The 25,823-nt window shown below is 40.0% G+C and overlaps 1 protein-coding gene across 2 annotated transcripts in view; it reads right to left on the bottom strand.

The window, feature by feature from the left end:
- CNTNAP2 (contactin associated protein 2) overlaps positions 1-2,480 on the bottom strand; it is a 654,845-nt gene extending 652,365 nt beyond the window's left edge. The window contains exon 1 of one of the 2 annotated variants that reach the window (XM_048939493.1): positions 2,066-2,480. In XM_048939493.1, coding sequence (XP_048795450.1) covers positions 2,066-2,159 — 94 coding nt within the window. In that variant the 5' untranslated portion in view covers positions 2,160-2,480. The remainder of the gene's footprint in view (positions 1-2,065) is intronic. The other variant, XM_048939492.1, reaches the window with a different exon arrangement.
- Between the last annotated feature and the right edge of the window lie 23,343 nt (positions 2,481-25,823).

Here is a 25,823-nt window from a genome sequence, read left to right as displayed (position 1 = left end):
ATTCCATTCATGTGCATTCTCTTTTCTGAAATGTTGAGATTGACATTTACTTCAAGGTATGTTTGTGTTTCCATTAAAAAAGTCTAGTTCCATTTCACTTTCAGGAGCCAGAAATTAATGCTATGGACTATATAAGGAGGTTATTGTATGTGCTTTGGAAGATGAATTAACATGAAGGACTCTCTGGACATCTGCCAAAAATATCTTAAGCATGGAAAAGTATATAAGTACATTTTAATTAACATTTCATATATATATATATATAATATATATTATTAATTGAATTTTTGTTTCAGTAATGTAGCTATTAATATTAGATTCTCAGCTACTTCCTTTGAAATGTTAAACATTTTTTGTTGGATAATCAGATAACCTCCTGTAGGTCATTTTCAAATTAAACTACAGTAATTAGCTACTGAATGATATAAAAAGACACAGAAATAAATAATATCAAAATCCTGTTACAGGAAAACAGTATGGAGAAAATTAGTCACCAGGAACAGAATTTTGACAAGATAAATCATATTTTTGTGTGTATGTGTGCAATCCCATTATGCAGACCTTCTTCACATTGTGAAGAAATAATATGCAGAAGAAAAATTAGATAGCTAGTCAAGACTAAGCAGTAAACCTTAGGGATAATAAATATTTCCTAAAGTAAAGGTAAAAGTAAATAAATAAATAAATAAACACCCCCATAGTCTCTCAGACCAAGAAACAATCCAGGCAGTGCTCTACATTTTCTGTTGACATGAAAGTAATTACTTAAGCATAGGAAATTCTGGAGCAATAATCGTGTTTTATTTTTTTAATATATACCAGACGATAACAGATAGAAACATATTGAGAAAGTAGCAGTGCTACTAATTATTGCATTTCTCCTCCTGTCCCCCAAGAAAACAAATTAAGTGATCCTGCAAATGGATGTATGTGCCATATAGCTACGCAGTATACATTACATTCTAAGACAGTCCCCTTATTGAACAGTAGAATCAGCCCACATTCACACGTACACAATCCCTACACATCCATCTGGTAACATTTCAGTACATTTATTTCCTCTATAAACAGTGAAGGTAGCAAAGAGTGTTGTCTATTTTTGATGAATCTACACAGATGTAGTACTTCAGTACGTATTTCAAAAACACTTCGCAAATGACAAATGTTTTACCTGATTTGAAGAGAAACAAACAAACAAACAAAACTAGAAGCACTGACATCTATCTGCAAATATCTTTCTGGAAACTACACATCAGTGCAGTGCTAAAGGGTTTATCTAATATGCATTGAAATCAAAGGATCCACTGATATTTTTCATACCGATAGCAGAGTTGGATCCTGTTTATATGTTTTGCATCCTGCCAGTCTAAAGTTCAGCATTTCAGCAAACATTGCAACATTTTTCTTCTACTTCTGCCTCCCTAGGAGGGCAGTTTCTTCTCTCTTCTAAAATATCTCTGCTCATATTATCATGGAAAGCAAAACTGCATTCACAGAAAAAGTGGCCCAGGCTCAGCTCCTTCTCTTCCACTTAACATCATTCTTTCCTCTTCAAATAAGATAAATTCTCTCTCACTGGCCCTTCATAAAATGCTAGTTATGAAAACTGCTCACGTCTCCTCTTTTCCCTCACAAAACTGTGGAAATGAAGTACTTCCAAATACAAATTGCATACTTTCTGAGGAAGGTGGGAAAACAACTGAACAAACAAAACAAAACAAACAACAACAAAAGCAAACAAGCAAAAACAGCCCCAAACTTTGAACAGATTGCATTCAATTCTTTTTCCCCTCCAACTTCATTGCAGAATGAAGACTGTATCAAAGAGCAGGTCTTCCAACATTCCACACAAGCTACCATTAATATCATCTGTAAGGAAGATCTAATGTGACCACTGAGAACAGTATCAGACCACGATGTACACATACACAGGCAAATACACAGAAAATCAAACACAAGATTTGCCATCAGAGACAAAGTAAACAACCTCCCAGAACTGTGAGAATTCCCCCCTGCCTTATAGCGAAGCTGAAATTTTGAATGCTTCTTAGAGAAGAGTACTTACGAGCAGGCAGAGAAGTCCTGGCTCTGCAACTGATGCTGCTGAAAATCCAGAGGAAGACAGCTGCCCTGCAGCCAGTGCGGGCAACCACAACCATCTTTCACTTCCTGGCTCCCTGTGCTCCAAATGCCAGATGTAGAATACCTGTTTTTCTCCACTTTAGATCCTGTCTTTGCTTCTCTTTCTTGGAGGAGGTGGTGAGTAAGTAAAAGAGGCAGGGCTTTACCTTGAGGTAGAAGCCAAATCCCGTCTCCGTTTGCTTTCACTGTTTGCAGCAGAGGGAGAAGGTCGCAGTACTTTTCTTCCTCTTGTTTCTCTGCGTTTGTGTGTGTGTGTGTGCCTTCTCCGACCAAGGGGATGGGGGTGGAGGGAGAAGCCACGAATATCGTAGAAGGGAAAATGGAATTTCTGAATAGCTGCGGGAAGATGGGGGGGTGGAGGGTGAGCGGGAGGGGGAAGGGGAAGGAGGGAAAGGGAGATGGAGAGGTAGGGAAAGGAGAGAGAATTATGGAGCTGGTGGTGCTGCTGGCGCTGCTGATGCTGCTGTTGATGCTGCTGCTGCAGCCGAGCCCTTCTTCCTGTGCAGAGCTGTGCTGCCGAGAGAAGATCCCTGCTCAGATATATGTACAAGATGTGCATGCACAGGCAGCCGGGGAGCCAAACACACAGATGCAGGAACAGGGAAAGGGAGAGGAAGAGAGAGGAAGGAAAGGCACTCCCGCAGCAGCGAAGCAGGCCAAAAGCCTCTCCTCACATATTCACCATCTTCTATCAGGAGGAAACGCAACCACCAGCCGCAGCAGCCTCCACCCGCCAGCCCGAAAGCAGATCAGAAGGGAAAATCCTCTCCCTAGCGCTGCCCTCCCTTTTTTTTCTGCATCCTTCAGCTCCTCCCTCCTCCTCTGCGCCTCTCTGGCCTCCAGGTTCCTCCCCGTCTTCCGCCGGTGCCTTAGAGCAGGAAGCCCGGAACCGCCGGCGCTCCGGTGACGCTGTCCGCAGTGCTGAAAGAGACGGGCGGCCCCCGTCTCGGCCCCGGGGCGCGGTGACACCGCCGCGACCGGATTCCGGCTCCCTTCCTCGCTGCCGCTCCCTCGCGCACTGAGGTGGTAGCAGCTCCCTAAGCACTACCTAAGCACAAGCCTAGGGGATCCGAAGCAGGCGCGAGCAGGCGAGTCCTCCGAGCAATCCTAGTGTTGGAGGCTGAGCACCATCCTGACTGCAGAGAGTTGGGGTGCAGAGCCTCTGATGTAAATGTGTTCATTCTTAATTTATTCTCATTCTGAGAACGAGCCAGGAAGCACGCTACATTAAAGTATGACTGTGGTTTTCACCGTGACATAACTGGGCCAACGTGGCCATATCCTAGCCTGATGGTTTAGGGGTTTTACTAAACTGACTTCTCTTTTCCATCCCTCCACATCCATCCCACCACTGTCTTTAAACAGACTGACCTAGTAGTTATCACCAGATACAGTAGAATAATAAGGGCATGCAGCTATTAGTGGATTATTACAATCAATCAATGAGAAATATGAAAACAATTATTTATCTGGTGTTATATAGAGAAAGCTGAGAAGCTGAGAGCCATAATTTCCTTACAGGTGCCCCAAAGCAAACACAAATTATTTTGGTTAAAAATACACACACTATTAACAAGTACCTGCAGTTATTTAGTGAGTATGATGAGATGGTTAAAACTGTTGAAAAGATGAGATTTTCAGAAATGCTTCAGGATATTAGGACACTCAAAACCATAGTCTTTGAGAGGGAGTACGCTGCCTACCTTTTAGGCCACTTTGAATAATTATCTATGCATAATACATGATATCTCAGGAGAGCTGTGGACTAGAGATTTAAGGCATAGGACATAGTTTCTATCCTGGGGGAAACTGTCCCTGTAATCCTGCCCAAATGCTGTAACATTTTCTCCTTGGATCTTCCCTTCCCTTATCCACATCAATATGGAGTTTTAACACACCTGTATTTTAAATGCTTTCAGAGCAGTAATGGCAACATCTGCAGCAAGTATGGAATGAAAAAAGCTCAAAATGAATGCTAAGTGTCCTTATCTTTAGCTCTGTTTTTGAAAGAATGAATATTCTCATAGAGATTTATCTCTTTTCTCTGTCATCCTCAGTCTTCACCTTCTCTTTCCCATTCCTTACGTCAAGACACTTTCTGATGTTCAGAAATCATTAGGATAGGCAAGTTTTTGAGGAACTAAGAGTGAAATATTAACTAATGCCATTGAACTAGCTCAAACTTACCTCTTTTTACAACTACTTTTTACCTCTCTTCTATTATCCTCCTTCCTTGTATCTTACAAATTCCCATATTTGTACATCTGTATTTTCTGTTCATAGAGGTATTTTACTATCAGAAATGGACAATATATTCATGGAAAACAAGAAAAACTTCTGTCTCTGACATGAAAAACATCAAACCACTTTTATCCTGAGGTTCTGAAATACTTTTGGTGTTCACTGGCCTTTATTATTCACCTGAGTAAATGACTAAGAAATTCACTGAGTAAGCATCTGATCAATTTGCAAACTATACTTATTATTTCCATGTACATCTGTCAAGCACAAAAAAACATTTTTAAATTATTATTTTTTTTTTTTAATATTTGCTCGTCACCCATTCAATTAAGTCTTCCACTGGACAAAAAATTGGTTTGATTTGAATTGTTCACACTTTACACTTCTGCATTTGTTAATTTGGTGTTTCAAAACCACTCTCAAATTATTCCTAAGAAGGAACACAGTTTTGAAAGATGTTATAAAGAATAAGAGAATTAACATAAAACTGGAAGATTCAGCAGGTCTATTGATGAGTGGTAAGTCGGAAGTGGTAAAAAGACTGATTGAAAAGTCAAAGATTGAAAAATGGTGCAAAGATTCCTTGTGGCTTGAAGTAGAAGAAATGGCACAGATTATTGCATTTTTCTCCACCTCAGAATAAGATCAGTTCTTAAAAACTGCAAAAAATATTTAAATTCAGTAGAAACAGAAATGGGCTGTACAAGCTCCATGCAATTATTTTTAGTGGAATCAGAGCTGGGGTCTACAAAATCATTAACTTTGACTCTGTCACACAAAAATTATTACAAATACCTCAGGCATTTTTTACTGCTATAAAATATGTTAACCAGTGTACATATGCATTTTATTTATATTTTTCTCCTCACTCTCCCTAATTCAAGAATTCCAAGTTGAACGTATTAACCTTTGAATCGAAAACATTATCAAATTCTGTTAGGGAAAATATGAAGATACTAGATACTTCTCTCAACTATTCTTGCATGCACCAGTACAGGCTGGGGGATGAGCTGCTGGAGAGGAGCTCTGCAGAAAGGGACCTGGGTGTCCTGGTGGACGACAGGTTGGCCATGAGCCAGCAGTGTGCCCTTGTGGCCAAGAAGGCCAATGGCATCCTGGGATGCATTAAAAAGAGCGTGGCCAGCAGGTCGAGGGAGGTGATCCTCCCCCTCTGCTCTGCCCTGGTAAGACCTCATCTGGAGCACTGCGTCCAGTTCTGGGCTCCCCAGTACAAAACAGACAGGGATCTCTTGGAAAGAGTCCAGCAGAGGGCCACAAAGATGGTGAGGGGCCTGGAGCACCTCTCCTATGAAGAAAGGCTGAGTGAACTGGGTCTGTTCAGCCTTGAGAAAAGAAGACTGAGAGGGGACCTGATCCAGGTCTATAAATATCTAAGGTGTGGGGGGCAGAATGGCGAGGCCGAACTCTTTTCAGTGGTGAGTGGAGACAGGACAAGGGGAAATGGCTGGAAACTGCAGCACAGTAAGTTCTGCACAAATGTGCGCAAGAACTTCTTTACAGTGAGGTGACGGAGCACTGGAACAGGCTGCCCAGGGAGGTGGTGGAGTCTCCTTCTCCGGAGATGTTCAAGACTTGCCTGGATGCCGACCTGTGCGACCTGGTGTAGGGAACCTGCTGTGGCAGGGGGTTGGACTCGATGACCTCTGGAGGTCCCTTCCAACCCCTACAGTTCTGTGATTCTGTGATTCTGTGATTCTGTGATTCTGTGATTCTTCCTCCTAACCTTCGATTTGCAAAAAGTAAATGTGAGAATATTTCTAAGCAAGCTGTGAGACTCTCCTCCCCTCCAGGTTGATCTGGGCAGTGGCAAGATTCAGCACACCTGTTCTGCAACAGGCAAATTCCCTGCAATTTTTGTGAACAGGAACATGTTCTGTCCCCCTGCACAACATAGGTTATAGAAGTGTCCTCAAAGACTGGTACAGACACAAAAGGCCTGCTGAAGGAGGGACTTCAGCAAAGCTATTTCATCAAAAATTTAATCCTTCTTTTTTTTTTAGATCAAACACACAAGAGACATCCCAGTCTACAGTTGAACACTTCCTGGCGAACAGGAAGGCACTGAAGTTTTAAAAGTTTTTACAGTTACTACATCTGTACTCAAATTTTATTAAGCTTAATGGAAATTACACACACATATTGATGAATGAATCGATCGTTCTGAATTTACTAGGGCTGTCAGGAATTGTCTGCTAAATGGAATTAATCCTGCTAAGGGGCTAAATTTATAGTATGTGAATGTCAAGAAGAAAAACACAATGTCAGAAAACTTGAAAATATAATTAAGAATTTCAGACTCAGGGGGATCAAATGACATTCGATAAAGTGATCAGCTGGGACCACAGAAGAAAGTAAACCAAACTGAATCTGAAACTTTTGAATTCATTTTGGAACAGCCATGCTTATTTATTCCTAAAAATTACCATTTTAATATGCTTTTATTTTTGCCATTTTATATTTTAAGTTGCCAATGATCACTTGCATGTCAGAGCTCTAAAAATTATCCATAGTGGAATTTTTGTTTAAGTCTCAAGGATGGCAGATATGAGGTCTTCATACAGGAAAGATAAATGTAATGTTTTTCAAATTATGACCGAACAAGACTTAATTATAATATTTATTGAATTAAAAACTATAAAATAGGCAGCTCTATCACTGAGGGACCACATGGGTTTATTAATAATAGCTTGGATTTGTGTACTGGGACTCCTCTGAGGGAGAAGGAGGGCGTATGAATACTGCAATCAACTGTGAGAATTTCCTAAGACCTAAAAACAATATTTGTTTTCTAGAAGCTTGGAATTTTCTTAACCTCCCTACTATATCTGCAAATGAAGATGAGGATGCATTAGCAGAAATTAGCCTTTTGCTTCTTCCAGGTTCATGAAGCTAAAAATATGGCATTATGATTTGCAATGCATATATTTTAATTGTCCATCATTGTTTCATTGGTGTAGTTGAATTAAAACGAAGAAGCAAATTAAAGAAATGGAAATGACAAAATATGTCTTGCACAAAAGTTTTCAGATTCATTCCACATTTTCTGTAGTCTAAACATTTGCTCAAGACAACAACTACCTTTATAAATTTATTTTGGAATATATTGATGAGTATCAATCTATATTGCAGAGTGAAAAAGTCATACAGTATATCTCAGTCCTATACAACAGAATTTGCATTTTATAAAAGTTAAAATACAGAAAAATAAACAAGCAAACAACTAAATTCTGACTCAACGATTTCCTGAGCTGGGGAAGTGTTGAAGAAGCCAATGATCTCTTCTCCCTGGTAATTGATGGTAGGATGAGCGGGAATGACAATAAGCTGCACAAGGGGATGTTAAGACTGGATATCAAGAACAATTTATTTTGATGATTATCAGAGGAGAAGTTGTTGTTGGCACATGCCTATCAGTGTTCAAGAGACGTTTAGACAATGTTTTCAATAACATTCTTTTAACTTTTGGTAGCCTTGAAAAGGACAGGCAGTTGGATAAGATGACCTTTTAAGGACTCTTCCAATTAAACTATCCTATCCGATTCCATTCATATTCTGCATTATGATCAAAACAAGTAAAAAGATGTGGTGGTTACCTAACAGAAATTCAGCTCTTTTATACTAATTACCACTCTTATTTTGAGGTCATTTCCAGTGTAAGAGTCTTTGAAGAAACAGATGAATCTATTTACAAATACACCTGAACAATACAAAATCATTGTCTTCTCCAAGTTATGGTATTCATCTATACTCTAATCTTCTTTTTCTTATTTTTCTTTTGAGTTTGTCTTAGAAAACTGAATCAAGTGTTTCCATCCTCATATTTAAGCACTATTTGCTAAATTTTTTTATGGTTTTCATATTGGAAAATAATTTTGCATTCTTTCTACAAGTCTATTACTGAAAAATGGAAATAATATTTGAGAATCACTTTCTAGAAATTGACTGTAATATGCAGACTATTTTGTTATTCTGTTCTTCCATGGGCATACGTTTTTTTACAAACTGATTGTTTGAGGAAATTATTTGGCAGAATTCACATAATCAGCCTAATGGGAAGCTCAGTCAGATCACGTATGTTACATACATAACACATGCGGCCTACAATTTTCTTTGAGTAAGAAGTACAGGATGGAGTCAGTAATAACCATCTGAATGCAGTGGTTCTTGGAACATTTCAGCAAATTCATCAGAAAATATTATACTGAAGTATATTTAGATAATTTTCATAACACAGATTAAGTTATTGAAAAACTGACAGCTGGAAAAATCTATTTCTTTTTCTTTCTGGAACAAAGAGCAGAGTTATAACTCATATTTAAAGTTCCCTTTTTATCAATTTCTTTCTTGCTTTTGTGGATTATCTAGCTGCTTTCTTTTTTAGTAATGTTATATACTGCTACTATCAACAGCAATAATATTTCAACTTGACTTCATAATTTCATACATCATTTAGATTTCTGCTAAATGACATATACATTAAATTATATTCTCTACATCCTATTTGGATCTTGTGTACATTGGACCAAAAAAGTGTCCTACTGAAACCAAAGAGAGTTTTGTTATGAAATCAGATGACAGTGGGATTTTATCCCTTATAGATATATAACATCTGAGGAAGTCCTGTCTCCACAGAGAGATAGGGAGCATGCATTTCCTAAGTCTATAAAATAACACTGAAGATGTTAATCATTTTCCAAGATCAACATTAGACATGCAGTGAGTTGAAGTATTAGACCATCCAATGAAGTTTACTAGAGAAATTTAACTAAAACATACATTTAAAATATACACTTAAAATTATGCACTGAAATAGTCTTTTGCTCAGTTTAGTACATTTTCTGGAAGCATTTCATGGATGCAGAGGAAAATACATTAAATAAAATATATATATATATTATATAGACACTGAATTAGAGTAACAGAAAAAAACTAGTACAGTTATGTTGGAAATACTTCTAGTAATCTTTAAGGGAGAAATTTAAATACATCTGGAGCACTTCCTCCTGCAGTATGTGGGAAGAAAAAAGAAATCCTATTCTTTTAGTAATACATAGGCTGCAAGATAAATCCTGGAGAAAAGACTATCAGCTCTTCTTATACTATCATTTGTGACTGGATAAAGAGATGCCAGGTGACTTTTGCAAGATAGGCACAATTTAGTGAATGCAGTAAATAATTCCACGGTAAAATAATATTAAGAAAGCACTGATGTAATTTTTAGCTATACTTTAATTCTAATTATGAGCTGGATACAAGGAAAAAAACCCAGCATATTCCAAAAATCTTGCTGTCTTTAAATTGACAGTGAACTCTGGCCCATATTTTGGGAACTTGTTTAGTAGAGATTATAGAAATAATTCCCAACCTGTAGCTGTAAACTAGAGTTTTACATTAAGTAAATTGTGGCACTGAGGATACAGCCTCATTATCTACTCAAGACATATTTAACAGATTGTATGAGGTTAGCATGGTAATTTACTAAAGTTACTGAAGCACTGAAGCATACTGAGCAAATATATATTTGCTTCCCTGTTATACTGCCTGCATCATTCAATCCCAATTACCACATTAATAAACCATAGTTATCTTCATATCCTATCACATACAGTGTATAGACACATGACAATAAAAGAACTTCAGTGTACTACAATTTACTCTGTCTTATAATATTAGGAACATCCAGAGTCCTCTTGAGCCACACTATAAATTCTTTCATAAAATTGATTGTGGTTAGGTACTTTGTGTTACAGTTAGATCTGAAGATCCAGTAATTTTACATTATGACTCCAGGAATGCCTTTTATTAAGCACCTACAATGCACCTAGTACAAATCACTGTAGATGTCAGACATGAGTGAGTCTTCTGCTGTATGGGAACTGCTGAATCATGGCCTGAACCTCTGATTGATCACCTGAGGCGAGCAGTGAGTCAGCCCTGGGAGCACAGGTGAAGGCAATCCACCTGTGCTGCTTGCTGGAAGGGGTGGAGCCTGGCTACACCTCTCTTGAACCCATTAAAGAGCTGACTACCAGTAAGGAAGAATCTCTTCAGGAGATTACTTATTTTGAGTTTTCTGGAAAGCCCAGAACAAAGGTAAGCTCTCTATCTATTCATTTTGGTTTAATAACCTGCTTAGCTAAACCCTCTTGTATATTTCTTAATTATAGCATCTGTATATTTGTTGATTATATGTCTGCATACTACTTGAATATGGTTACACTTAAAAGAGCAATACAGTTGTTTGTTTTTTTTTCCTGTCTGTGTATTGACCTGTCAGATAACTTTCTATTCATCTCTTGTATTTCATGTTTTGTCCTGTTTCTGCTAAGACTCTGAGTTCTGGCAAATATGAACAGGCTTTAGGAATATCAACTATTTAAAGACTTAGAAGCTTGGTAAGGTTTTTAAAAGTGAAAGTCTTAGATGAGCTTTTTGATAACTTCCAGAAGTCACTTACCATAGATATGCAGGCAATGCAATTGAGTGGGCTCTGGAGAGTTTCTGAGCAGTGCCTGAGGCTCACAATGTTGCTCCTGTATCAGGTGCCTGGAAGAATGTTTCCATTCACCAGTTGGAGGTTTTCATTAGAGCCACTCACACTCCTACTACCTAAAACTGAAAAGTAGACAGTAAGCTTTTGGTGAACTGAAGAGGGTGAAAACTTTCTGGCATGGTGCTCTGAAGACCCACAATATATTTTATTGTTGTACTGATATAAATGCTATGCTGTTATAGTTACATGCTGTAAAAGGGTTGACTGACTTATTCTTTGTGCAGAGTAGTACCGCTGTAGTCAGTCTGATAATATCTCTGGGAAGATATTAGCAGAGTATAGCAACATATAAAACATCATAGTTCTATAGGTGAAATAGATTAAACTAGTATGAAAAATACTCATAATCTACAGACTGTACACTCTTTTCTTTTTTACATCACTCAAAAGTGATGCATTGTAATCTCATAAAACTTCCTGCACTTCTTAGAACAGTGTTGCCTGCAGAGAGGTATTTAATATCATCACCTATCACTTTTGAATGGTGTCAGATGTTCAGTACCTCAGTCAAACATCTTGAAATATGTTGTAGTCCATATGGCTCTATTCACTTGCTTCTATGCAAAATTAAAAAGAGCATGCTATTTTATTATCACTTTTAAAAGACCTTAAATCTTTCTGGTAAATGTAGAGAAGAAGTAAAGTAAAAAAATGTAAAGAGAAGTATGTAAGAAAAGTATGCTATCTCCTTGAGAAACAGAAAGAATGTAGTCTAATTCTAAGTCATGCTGTGACAAAAGCACTGAGTCCTACTCTGTTTCCAACTTCGTGATAAAGTAAGCCTTCATTGTTCTACCCACATACATGCCTGAAAATGTGGGAGATTATTAGATGCAAATGAAAGACTGAAAGAACATTCTTTATTCACCACTTCTACCTCTAGGGAAGACCACTCCATACAAGAATTTTAGTATGTGAGATACAATTCTGAAAAGCCTCCTCTAGAGAGGCTGTAAATAAAACATACAACATAACCTGCTTTCTAGGTGCTCACAGTCCACATGGTAACTTCTCTGCCAGCATGTGTACTGCCTACTTAGAAGCTTTCAGGACAAATATTTACCCATGCAAGGATGGTATGTATGGATATAAAAGATGTTGTTAGTTCCAGGGCAGCCACACTCCTCACAAACCAGCTATTTGAAATGATAGCAGGTCAGATGATGCATGTGAATAAACGCCTATGGCTTTTATAGACACAATCGCAGGGTTGGTTTGACAACTCAGATTGAAAAAAATATATTCTTCACAGATAAAAGTTTATCTCTTATTTATTAGTTTTCAGCTTCAGTTAACAATGACTTCATTTCAAACTTTGCTGTAACATCAACCTTGCTGCTCAGCCAGCAGTCCATAAGTTACAGCAAAAATGTCTGGTAAAACAAAACAATTGCATCTTTCTTTCTCCCTAACAAATCAGGTAAGGCTCCATCTGAATATGGACATCTAACTTTGAACTTGTCACATAATCCTCTCTTTACAGTTGACAAAGCGCTGGTCAGCACTGTCAATGTCACTTGTGGTAAGGTTCACGTTACACCAAAATAGAGTCAAATCATTAACACTGGAAATAGTCACTAAGTTCATGTAGTTCATCCATTCACCCATGATCAGACAAGTGAAGCACCACAAAAGGGTGTATTTCTTCTCCGTTAACTATGAGAAGAGCTTCAAGTGTCTAACACAGCTGTGGAAAGATAAACATGGGTGAGATGAAACCTGACACAGAACAGAGATTCTGCTGTTCCCCACAGTGCATCAATTTCATGACTATACATGCAGGCAGAGCTGGTTCACTCACTGCAGGCAGAAGAATAATACATTAGAAACTGTGGAACTGCTGTACAAGATACTTTAAGTTCCTTTTTCTTGCAAGCATAGTATGGATTTGAAATTCACTAACTAACAGCAAGCTGAAACTTTTGCTGTTAACAAGAAACCACAACAATTAGAACAATAAAAAAGTAACAAAAAGAAATAACGTGTTCATGAATCAAATCAAGGAGAAGATTGGATTTAGCAGCACACGTAAGCAATATACAGTTTTGCAGATCATAAAATAAAAATAGGAGGCAATTGCATTGTTTTGGTTTTTTGTTTAATTTTTTTATTCTGTTTCTCTCTTTTTTTCCTCTTATAAAAGACGTGGGATTACTTTTGAAGTCTACTCACAATAACTGCAATATAAAACCACTGAAGTATGGTGGTTCCCTTCAAATTAATGCAAATGCTTCATGGAAAAGAAAGCATTTAACTGCACTTGAAGATTTTTTCATTGTGCTAACAGCTTGCAAATTATCAAAATTTAATAACAAATAGCTTTAAACAAATTAATCTAAACAAATTAATTAGTTAATTAAACAAAACACTGTCTTTTTAAGAAAAATCTTGTTGAGATTCTGAGAGCTCTGATGTAACTTTGTGAGATAAGTTTAACTTTACTATTTTCCTTCTGAAACTGAAATAAAGGGAAATTCGTTTGTCTCCACAATTCCTTTCAGAAATCTGGAACTTATACTACACTAAGCTATATGCTTATGTTTCCCTGTGGAATCTTCCAGCTTCTCCATTTATTTTAGAGATCATCAATCTCAAAGTAAAATATAAAAGAACAAGACATACTGGATCTTTGAGTGACTGTTGAAGAGCAAGATATATAGCATTTTGCTTTCTTAACGATATCCTAAAGTCATCCTATTTCTGTTGTACTGACTCTTTCAAATCAGAGCAATTTATTTTTTTTTTTCCATGAATGCTCTCTGAGACTGGTAAGGAATGTCTCAAATGAACATAAGGCAATCAACACTTCATGGACAGTTTTACATTTGAAAGCTTTCCTTTGGAATTGTTTGCCTTCAAATGGGAGGCAAAGTTTTCTGGCTGAAGACTTGGCCTAGGAGTAAGTGATTCCAGTTTTCTACAGAAGGCTGGGAGAAGAAACCATTTTATCCTGTGAAGGCAAGAAAGATATAAGCTAGCATCTCCCTACTTCCTCTTATCTCTGTTAATTTAAATTTGTAAGGCCTGGAAGACAGGAATAAAAGAGTTCCTACTGAGATTCACAAAGCCAAAAGCTGTCACTCTGAAACAGCAGGCTTGATCACAGAATCACAGAATTGTAGGGGTTGGAAGGGACCTCCAGAGATCATCGAGTCCAACCCCCCTGCCAAAGCAGGTTCCCTACAGTAGGTCGCACAGGTAGGCATCCAGGCAAGTCTTGAACATCTCCAGAGAAGGAGACTCCACCACCTCCCTGGGCAGCCTGTTCCACTCACAGATCCCAGATCACTCTGGACTACAAGTATGTACTGTCCTCTTAGTCATCAACTGACCACCACAGCCTTGGATGACTCACCACTACCAAAGAACGAATGGCACCTGACATCCAGGCATTTCTGGATCGAGGAGTGGTGAACCTCTTTGCTTTGCTGTGTCTGCATATCTGCCTGTTTGCTCTTTTTCTTCATTTTCTATATTTTCTTTTCATCTTCTTTTACTCTGTCACTCCTTGTAGTAGCTGTTGCCTATTATTGTCTTATCTACAACACATATTAATCATAATTAGCAAATTAGCCAATTTTACCTCCAAGCGTGAGTTTGTTGGAAATATCTAGTGAGAGAAGTATCTATTCCTGATTTTTCTGCCAGTTCACTGGCAAGGGTGGTAAGACTTATGTCATCCGGAGCTGTGTTATTGGGGTGTAGATGCAAAAATGGGTACCCTGCATTACACATACACTTTTTTTTTTTAAGCTTGAGTCATATCTTAGGAGATCCTATTTTCCCAGGCCATTCTACTTGTGGCATCTAATTTTTCTGCAATTCCCTTTATTGCACTCTTTGTATAATTGGTAAATATTCATTGATTATAGTAGGTGTAGTTAATATGGTCTACATTCTCGTTGATCATCACCCACCAGGACAGTGACTCAAACCCTGCAGCAATTCGATTTCTCACCTTAAAATCATCAGGGACAACAAGAAGTGAAAGGTTTAAATCCTTAGCTTGCCCAGATAACAAACAATTACTCATATTAGTATACTTTGCAATGATGTTTTTCACAAGAGATACGTAATCATTTACATCTAATGCTGCACTTATCAAATTAACATTTCTAACAATTGCAAGAGCCTATATTACTGTCTTTGGATTCACAATTTTAAGGGTCCAGCTGGCTTCAGTTCCCACTGTGTTCGAGGGATGTTCTTAACTCTAGTATGATGTATCCACAATGTTTGTTCTTTTAATTTTTACTGTTGTTAGCAGCACCTGGAGCAGACCTATCCAGCTTGGTTCCAGGGGTGAATCTGAATGAGTTCCAGTATATACATATAATCTCCTGGTAAAATATTATGTATCAAACCATCAAGGCCTTGGTTTCTAGTTCCTAGAACCAGTTTCTTTGTTTCCCAAAGCTATTCCTGTAGACTTATCACATACTTGGACCTGGGTAGAGATCCCCGTTTGTACAACATAAGGCCTTTTGTACGGTATTTTGAAAGGACTTAACTCCTCTTTTGGCTCTAGGTTTCGTTCTGGTCCTAAGGAAGGCCAAAGGCAACAACTGTGGCCAGGATAGTTCAGCTTCCTGACCCAGTTTTACACCCTGTGATTTAATTAGATAGTTCATCTTTTTCACCTGACCACTCGCCTGTGGTCTGTGTGCTGTATGCAATTGCCAATCTATTCCCAGTGCTTCCTCCCTTGTTGGACAGTCTCTGCAATAAAATGGGTTCCCTGGTTGAAAGGTATTATAGCAAGACACCCAAACCTTGGAGTAATTTCCTGCAACAATACCTTGGTTATTTCTTTGGCTTTATTAGTCCTGCAAGGGAATGCTTCTGGCCAACATGAAAGAGTATTGGTTAGAACTAGCATAACCTAAAACCCTCCTTTTACCTGGCAGTTCTGAAAAAAATTAATTTGCCATTGTTGCCCTGGAAGGTTCCCTTTCCCAACAAGCCCCACTTGTACCTGTTCCTGGTACTAGAATTGTACAGTTACTTTCTGGTGCTGTACCTCCCCATATATTTTATGTTCCCTTAGAACCAAATTCTATATAATACTAAAGGGCACAACAATGTGTCCATCTGGGTATGCACCCACCTGTCAGCTTGCTCTACTTCCTTCTAAATCATTAATTAGATTCCTATCCTCTCTAGAATGCCTTATAGGTTCTGAGTAAGGTTCAGATTTTTGAAGTTTACCACCTGGAATTAAAGCCGTTCTCCAATTTCTTTTCCTTCAGCTGCCTATTTTGCCACCTGATCCACCATCATATCCCAGTTTCCTGCACAGTGTCGCTCTTCTGATGTCCTTTACAATGTATAACAGCCATGATGTTCTTTGGTAGATTTACATCATGCTGAATTTGTTTTTCTTGTGTGTAAGCAACCTTTGCTCTTTCCAGATGGAACCATGAGTGGGTACCACACCAAAAGCACATTTAGCATCTGTCCATATATTTAAGGTTCTTGTCAAGGCAATTATTTCAGCCTTCTGAGTGGAAGTCCCCACAGGTAATGGTTTTGTGTCATTTACCTTGTCAGTAGCAGTTGCTGCATGTCCTGCCTTACAGTTCCTTGTCTCACAAACCTAAAACTGCTTCCATCAATGAATCCAGGACTCCTCAGCGTCGTCCAACGGTTCCTCCCGTGGGTCTGACCAACCAGCACAGATAGTCTCCGTGCAGTCGCACACTGCTGGCTTGGAGGTAGCTCTGCACTGGTGTTCAGCAAGTTGCTTCCTTCTCTTTGATCAGTTGTGCTTTCTGTTGAGAAACTTGATAGCCATTTAAATCAAGAAATTCAGCAAGCTCACAGTCCATTGTACACAGTCTTCCTTTGTTACTGTGGCATCCACATACTGCAGCAAAGTTCCACCTTGGGACAGAGAAACCCAAGTCAGGCTCATGAGGTGACTGGTTCTCAAAAATCATTGGGCTGTTCTCACAACCCTCAGTAACACTGTCCAGATTAACTGAATTTTTATTTATTCATTTATTTTTCTCTCTCCCTGTATTAGGGTTTTCCTATTCAAAGGCAAGTAATTTTGGACTTTCTTTGGCAAAACCAGGCAGAAAGATGTGTACTTCAAATCCAGAATGGGTAAATGCCATCTACTCATTCCTGAACTTGGTTAATAAAGTGTGTGGTTTTACCACCGTGGGTTGTATATCTTCAACACTTGTATTAATTGACCTCAAACCTTGTATTAAATTATAGCTCTTGCCATCTAATTTTTCACTGGCAAGATTGGGGTGTTGTATTTGGATTTCTATCCAATTAGTAATCCAAAAAGTTTTTTTTATTCCTCCTACAATCTTGTATCCTCAAAGGGTATTGATTTACCCTGGCTGGGCTGACTCCCATCTATAACTTAACTTCTACTGGGCTGCACTTTTGGCTGTGCCAGGCATTTCTGATGCCTGCAATCCTGTGTACACCTTATTTAGGATTTATGTAACTTCTGGGCGTACAACATTTGCTTTTCCCAGTTTGTGTTAAAGCCAGACTTACAATTTTCAGTTAATTGGTCTTGCTTGACATTTAGCTCTAATTTTCTCTACTGAATTTTATCTCTGCATTCGACTGTTCTAACATGTTATGCTCGAGTAAGAGTTTTGGAGAACCTGGCATGTACAAGAACTTATATATTCCTACTTGTTCTCCTAGCCTGTATTTAATTGGTCCCCAAAAAGTAAACTTCTCTTGCTAGTAGCTCCTACAACTATTACAAAAATCATCTACGGGTAATAGTTCTTGATGTAGCACAGAGTAAGAGGCACCTGTATCAGAAAATAAACCTCTTTACCCTGCTTCCCAAGCTGCTTTTGGTCCAGTGGGGGTGGAACTCTCCCTGAGCCCTTCCAGTCTTCCCCTTGCCTCCTCCCTGAGGGAATCTTTGGGTCCTCAGGCCCTGTTCTAGTGCAGTAATAGAAACAGCTGCTATTGTTCTTCCCAATTTTCTTACTTCCCTTCAATCTCTGTTTCACAATCAATTGTTCCAGATCCCTCACCACTCTTCTCAGTAAGGATATCCCTATTACACCTTGCTCAACTTTGCTTTCCTCAGCCTGTGTTTTTTTTCCCAAACCTTTTTCCACTCTCCAGACTTTCATAATCACAGGCATTACTAACATTATATTTCAGTTTCACCCCTCTCCCCAGGTTTCCAGTGCTTACACTGGGATATCGGGTTTCCTGAGGCAGATGACGGCTATTCTCCCTTTCGATGTCCCGTCCCATCCCCATTCACAAGCAATGCACCCTTTACAGTTACAGCGGGAGGCTCCGGCCCCCAGCTCTTTCTTTCAGTCCGAGTTGCTCTTACAAGCCGCGGAGGGGGGAGAGGGTGGTGCAGGGGATGTGTTCTCGTGCCGGCCCAAACTCACTCTTTTCCTTAACCTTTTTGCCGGTCGTTTGTTTGTTTTTGTTTGGTTTTTTTTTCTGCAGTTCCACTATTTGTACCCTCAATTACGTTTCCATGTACCACTAACATTAACTTCCACATACCATCAAGACAGTTTCTCTTACTCCCTTCAAACTCCACAAATCAAGAGATGAAGAACTTCAACTTCCACAAACACTCAGCACTTGGTCTCATGACTAGAGCACTCAATTATAAAACTGATCCCGTTACTCCATTTATGTTCCAGATTTCTTATTCAATATTTCCCCCTGGATCACCAGCAACGTTTCTCCAGTGAGCCAAAATACAACCCTGGGGCTCTTGTCGGTATCATTTTAGACACCCCTTGTTCCATAACAGCCAAGTGATGCTTTCACATAACCACTTAACAATCACAAAGACAGTGACAATAATCAGTACAATTTATCCTCAGGATCCTTCCTTTCTCTGCCTCCCTCCAGAGCCCAACCCTCCTTCTGTATTCCCTTCCTACACTTGTGTAGCTGCCCACCTCCTCCTTCTCCAATAAACAACATATCAATGATAAACATCATTTTCATCCGTAAGTAGAAATTAGGCCCTAGAAATTGATCTATTTGTTCTGCTACGCTTACAGGATCCTCAATTAAGGAATTTATTTCCTTCTTGAAACTCCTAACTCCTCTCCTATTTCCCTTTGACCTTCCCTAAGTGGACAAAGTGAAGTATTAGTAAGGTTAGTGTTAGAGAAAGGAAAAACCCTCCAGGTCCCATTCACGTTGCTCCAATTCCCTCAATAATCGAGAGTGCATTCTCTTTCCAGGACCCTGCGTGGGATCAGCAGCGCAGCCACTCTCCTTCTCTGGAGATATCACTGCCGCTTACATTGCTTTAGAAATTGAAGGGGGGGAAGTTATCTAAGGGTACCTCGCTCCAATTCTCGGATTAATAGGGGTGCACTGCTGGCACTTCGTAAAGTGCACAGGGTTCCGCGCACCAACAGCTCCCTCCCGAGACTCACCCGAGTGTACACCGTCCACCAAGGCAAGAATTAAATTCCCTTACCTTGGTCCGTGCACGAAGTTACCGGTCTGCATGGGTCAACACCCGTGCTTGCCTGCCCCTTGGCTTTCACAGAGCCCGTCCTTTATGTAACACTCTCGGTTTCTTATCGGCCGTCCCAAGGAGTCACCCCACCACCCAGACAGGACCGCTGCAATCAGCGGGGTGCACCTATCCTGTGCAGGGCAGTTGGGGGACACCCAGAGAGGCGATAATAATCCCGGACGAGCCCCCAAATTGTTGGAAATATCCAAGTAATTTTGTCAGGACAGTATCTGATAAAAGCAGGTTTGATTCGCCTTTGCAATGGCGGGCGTCCCGCAAACAGAAGTACCCTTAAGGACACAATGACAGCTTTTTGTACCTTGTTTCCCCCTTTGCTTATCCCCCTTCCCTGTTTCCCCATTGGCTGGGTACTCCAGGTTCACAATCTTATCAAGGTTTACATTTGTTAATTGGTGTGTTATCTGGTGTCAGCCAGCGGCCATCCTGCTGTATCCAAGATGCCTCAGTGCTCTTCTTGTCGTATTGATATGGTGATTTTCTTTAAAGCCTTCGCTAAACAAAGTGCACGGAGGGAGCGGGGGAGGGGGGGGGGGGAATGACGGACCTTCCTGATGTCTCTTCAGGCTCTTCCTTGGGCATGCCATTGCTTGTTCTCTGGTTTGATCAATCTCGTGCGGGATATTCTTGCAATGTGTATGATAAAATATACATTTATGCATCTATATACGGAGCTTGCATTGCTAAGGAAGGTCCGTCTAATGGATAAATGATGCAAACTATAAGAGATCCCCCCCAAATAAAATAGAAAGACTGCCAAAAAGAACTATGACAGCAGAGACCATGAAATGAAAAAATATTATCCAATTCTAATGCAGAAACAACAGGAGATGTAACTCAGGAGACAGAAAAACATTCACCTCCCTTGAAACCACTGGAACAAGTTGCCCAAGCAGGTTGTGGATGCCCTGGATGTATTAAAGGCCAGGCCGGATTTGGCTCTGAGCAGTCAGGCGGATGACCCTGCTTGTAGCAGGGGAGCTGAAACTAGATGATCCTTGAGGCCCTTTTCAACCTGGGCCATGCCATGATTCTATGAAATCCATTGAGTGTGACAGGACAGATGCACAGTAATACTTTCATTTCTGGTGACTGGATACATGCACTCGATCACTCCTAACTCTCCACCCTGTGCAAGAGGAGAATAACAATTAAAATCTTACAGATATGTGCTAGTACTTTTCATGGCATTTCCAAACTAGTTTAAGGCTGTGAGAGGTGCTTGATTTGCATTTTTTGTTACACCAAATAAAATACCAAAATAAAATCATTATTTCTCACTTCACTACATAAAGGATGGAGCATTTGAATCTGTGTGCTTTTCTTTTATTCTCAATGACCAAATCTCTCACTAGCTTCATGGTGAGCTAGACTGCATTTATTATCCTTCAGGGTTCATAATATTTTCCCAATATCTCACTATTTTCTGATAGCACTGAGGAAAACAGTACTGACTACCGACTAACTCTTCTTCCCAGTTTATCTCAAAACCACACAAATTCCTTACTTAGTTAGTTACAGCTGAGCATGAGTCTTGATTACTGAATAAGAAATGTATATAGGAACAAGTTCTGCCTTCTGGAAGGGCTTCTGTGTCATACAGTCCCAGAAAAAAAAATCAGTCTGTTTATCACTGGCTTTAACTCACTGTAAGATATTATTCTGTTAACATCAGGGTCTCAAAGCTTGCTGGGGGCACAGACAGACTTGTTCAAGTCCAGGCAAGTCCTGGGCAAAGGTTGTGAAAGGTTGAGAACTTTGATGGACAAGTCCTGGGCAAGGGTAGTGAAATCCTTTGTCTGGGGGACACAGATGGACAAGGCCAGGGGCAAGGAGAGATGAGCTGCAGCTAAATGGCTGTGAAGTGCTCTTTTGTGTGAGGCCATCTCAGGGGGTACTCACATGTCTCTTGCTCAAGCGCCCAAGGATATCACGTAGGCAGGAGGAAGAGGATAAAAGAGGAATCGAAAACCATGAGGATAGGTTTCTGACAACAGATTCCTCACGAAGTGATGCCTGCATGCTGAAGTAGTAGAAAAGATGTCTGCCATCACATTCCTCACTACGGAATTCCCGCATGCTGACGGACTCTCCTGGGCTGCTGCCTGAGCGCTGCTGCTTCCTCCCGCGTTGGCTCCATGACCGCCTCCTGCTGCCTGCTTGCTGCCCAACGCCGCCACGCTGCTGCTGCTCCCCCCGCGCTGCTTCTGCCTCGGACCTCAAACGCCGTGCAACGGGACGCTGCTGGATCCTGGTGGTGACCATCCCCGCTTTACGCAACTCTTGCTTCTTTCCTGTCTTTTCTATCGCCCTCCTTCCCTTCCCCTGATTAGGATTTGTAATAAACTGGTTGGACCAACATTTGAACCGTTGTTTCTTAATCTCACGTTGGGTATACAGATATTAAAAGAACCTCATCTTCCTCCTATAAATTGGAGTGAGACACTCATAATTCTACAGTATAATATATTTTATTAAACACAGTTTTTTAGGGGAAAAAAAAAAAAAAAAAAAAAAAGATTCACTCTCTATTCTGACTCTGGTAGCCAAGTACTCTTCCTAAAGAGTAAAAACAAGGTAGAGGAACAGCTACTTTTTAAGAAAGTTTCATATCTGATTACTGTATACTGTCTATATACTCATCACTAGGAGAATGCAAAAAAGAAAGATGTTGACTCTTGATAAATCAGTAATTGCAAAAGAAAACATTTGGATTTATTTTATGTTCCTGAAATGTTTAAAGAACCCCCTCTGATAAATAAAAAGGAAAAACTGATCTCCCCACATGTGGAGAAGGCTGAGGCACTTAGTGAGTTCTTTGACTCCGTCTTCACTTCCAGCCAGGCTTCTCATGCCTCCTGTGACCCTGAACTTCTAAGTGGGGGTCCAGGGAGCAAAATCCCTCCTAGTACAAGAGCTGATCAAATCCAAGACTATCTCATGGGATTGAATGTCCCCCTCTGCTTGGCTCTTCTCCCTCTACACTGCTCTTGTGAGGCCCCATCTGCAGTGCTGCATCCAGACCTGATGCCCCCAGCACAGGAAAGAAATGAAGCTCTTAGAACAGGTCCAGAGTACAGCCACTAAGTTGATCAGAGGGCTAGAGTATCTCTCTGGCAAAGAAAGTTTGAGGAAACTGGGCTTGTTTAGCTTGGAGAAGACAAGGCTCCAGGGAAAACAGGAAGGGTGGCCTTCCCGTACTTGAAGGGAGCGTATAAACAGGAGGGGGAATGGCTGTTTATGGGGGGATAGTGATAGGACAAGGGGAAACAGTTTTAAACTGAGGCAGGGGAGGTTTAGGTTGGATATTAGGAGGAAGTTTTTCACTCAGAGGGTGGTGATGCACTGGAACAGGTTGCCCAAGGAGGCTGTGGATGCCCCATCCCTGGAGGCATTCAAGGCCAGGGTGGATGTGGCTCAGGGCAGCCTGGTCTGCTGGTTGGTGACCTTGCCCACGACAGGAGCATTAGATGATCCTTGGCGTCCTTTTCTACTCAGACCATTCTACAATTCTATGATGAATGTGTACAAGTCTATGGAGCTAGCTGACAGGCATCCCAGGTTTCTGAAGGAACTTGCTGATACAATTGTCAAGACACTCTCCATCATATTTGAAAAGTTGTAGCTGTCAGGTGAAGTCCTCAGTGATTGGAAAAAGTAAAACATCTCTCTCATATTCAAGAAATGGAAAAAGGAAGACTCAGGGAATTACAAACCAGTAAGCCTCATGTCTGTGCTTAGGAAGATCACAGAGTGGGTCCTCCTGGAAGTGATGTTAAGGCACATGTGAGATCTGGAGGTGATCCAGTACAGCCAGCACAGCTTCACCAAGGGCAGATTGTGGCTCACCAGTCTGATGGTCTTTTTTGTTGCAGTGATGGCACTTGTAAACAAAGGAAGGGCAACTGATGTCATCTACCTGGACTTCTGCAAGGCCTTCAGTATGGTCCCACACCACATCCTTATCTCTAAATTGGAGAGATACTGATCTCAAGGCTGGACTGTTAGGTGGATAAAGAATTGGCTGGATGGTCATAGGCAGAGGGTTGGTGTCAGTGGCTCTAGGTCCAGGTGGAGGCCAGTGATGGTTGGTGTCCTCCTGGCATCCATCTTGGTAATGGTACTATTCAACATCTGTGTCAACAACTTAGATAATGAGATTGAATGAATCCTCAGCAAGTTTACTGAGTACACTAACCTGTTTTATTTGACAATAAAAGGGAGGGACACCATACAGAGGGATCTGGACATACTTGAAAAGTGGGCACACAAGAATCTAATGAAGTTTAACAAAGCCAAGTGCAAGGTGTTGCATTTGGCTTAAGGGAATTAGGACAGACTGGGAGAAGAGCGCATGACAACAGCACTATGGAGAAGAACTTGGGGGTACCAAAGGATGAAAGTCTGGACTTGAGTATGCACTTGCAGCCTGGAAGGCCAGCATAATCCTGGGCTACCTCAAAGGAGGGGTAGTCAGCAAGGAGAGGGAGATGATTATTTTTCTCTACTCTGCCTCTGAGAGGACCCATCTAGAGTAATGTGTCCTAGCATGGGACCCTCAGCACAAGAAGGGTGAAGAGCTGTTGGAGCAGGTTCAGAGGAAAGCCATGAAGATGTTCAGGAAACAGGAGCACCTCTCTTATGAAAAAAGGTTGAAGAAGTCAGGCTTGTTTATCTTGAAGGAGGCTCTGGGGAGACCTTATTGCAGCATTCCAGTGCTTGAAGGGAGCTTACAAGCAGGAGGAGGACTGACTGACATGATCTGATAGAAATAGGACAAAAGGAAACAGCTTTAAACGAAAAGAGAGGAAATTTACATTAGGTACTAGGAAGAAATTTCTTGCTCAAAGGGTAGTAAGGTGCTAGAACAGGTTGCATAGAGATATTGTAGATGCCGCATCTATGGAGGCTAGGTTGAACAGGGGCAGTCTGATCCAGAGGTTGACAACACTGCCCATGGCTACAGGGTTAGAATACACAATCATTTTTGTTCCTCTCAACCTAAGCCATTCTAAGACTCTACAACTGGCTTACTGAAACTGGAGGTTTTGATTCATAGTCTACAATAGAAGAAGCTTCTGTTGCCCTTATCTTGAAAAACCTTCAGGTAAGACGTCACTTTTTTTTTTACTTGGACAGAGGCAAAATATCTGATTTATTTATCTGAGCAAAGGCAGATATCAAGGGTTGGAAGGATAAGACATGACAAGTTCACATGCTGGCTTCTAGTGAAGGGATTTAGAGCCACACTGGAGGGAGTAAAATGTATCATAACATTTTGAGATGACCTTTCCTTGAGACTGTGAACTTTAAACTTGACTTATTTGATCCAGAGCCTAAAGTCACTAATAGTCAGTTTGCTATCCCAGTCTGTCAGCAAGCAGTCTTTGAGCTCTAAACTCTTAATATAATTGCACAGTGTGCTCAAAAAGGCAGATGAGCTGGACAAAAATCTACGAAGGAAATCTATGGATCTGTCTCTCACTTGCACTGAAAAAAACCTTACTCACTTCCTGAGACACAACAGACAGAAGGAAATGGCTTGAATGATGTAAAAATCCTAAAAAAAATGGTGTGTAGTAGAAATATTTGTTGAGTGGAATAAAAATCAGAATAGATTCACAGATCTGTCAAATTTTAACACTCATGATTTCAAGAATCCCACCATAAAATGTGCTAAATTCTTATATTTTTCACTTTATACTTCTTTTCCTTTTCCCTCTTCTGGAAGACTATTCCAGAATAAGAATATTTTATTGGTCAATAATTTTTTTAAACTTCCAGACAAAATGTATTTGGTGTTGACTTATGTCTATTTGCCTATGTGCCAACATTGCAAATAGATTTATATATTAATATATAATATTAATATATTTATTATATAATATTAATATATAATATATTTTTATATATAATAGAAATTTCATTGTCATGAAATTATGATTGAGTTATAGTCATATTAAAAACAAGGCCAAATATGGAACATTAGAAAAACACAGAAATTTTCTGGAAAAATTTTTCTGCACAGAAAACTCTTCTCATCCTTCTAGGAATTAAGACAAGCTGGTTTAATTAGTTACAAGCTTTAATCATTTTAATCAGAAACTGTCACTTTCTGGAACATTTCCTTTTGTGTAAAATATTTTCCTCAAAAGGATGAGGTTTCAGTGGTGTATTTCACATGAGAACTGTGCAAGCTTCCTGTTCAGCAACATTCCAACACGTGCTTTCATAAACATTTTGGATAACTGTCAAGGTATACAATTTACATTTCTGTGACTATTTAAAGGAAGAATTGTATCAGCACACAGTAGGATCAGATTTCTGGGAACCAGAATTTTGTTTTTCTGA

This window comes from Lagopus muta, chromosome 3 (assembly GCF_023343835.1).
Source record: "Lagopus muta isolate bLagMut1 chromosome 3, bLagMut1 primary, whole genome shotgun sequence".
NCBI classification, from domain to species: Eukaryota; Metazoa; Chordata; class Aves; order Galliformes; family Phasianidae; genus Lagopus; species Lagopus muta.
This window is presented reverse-complemented; position numbering and strand designations above follow the sequence as displayed.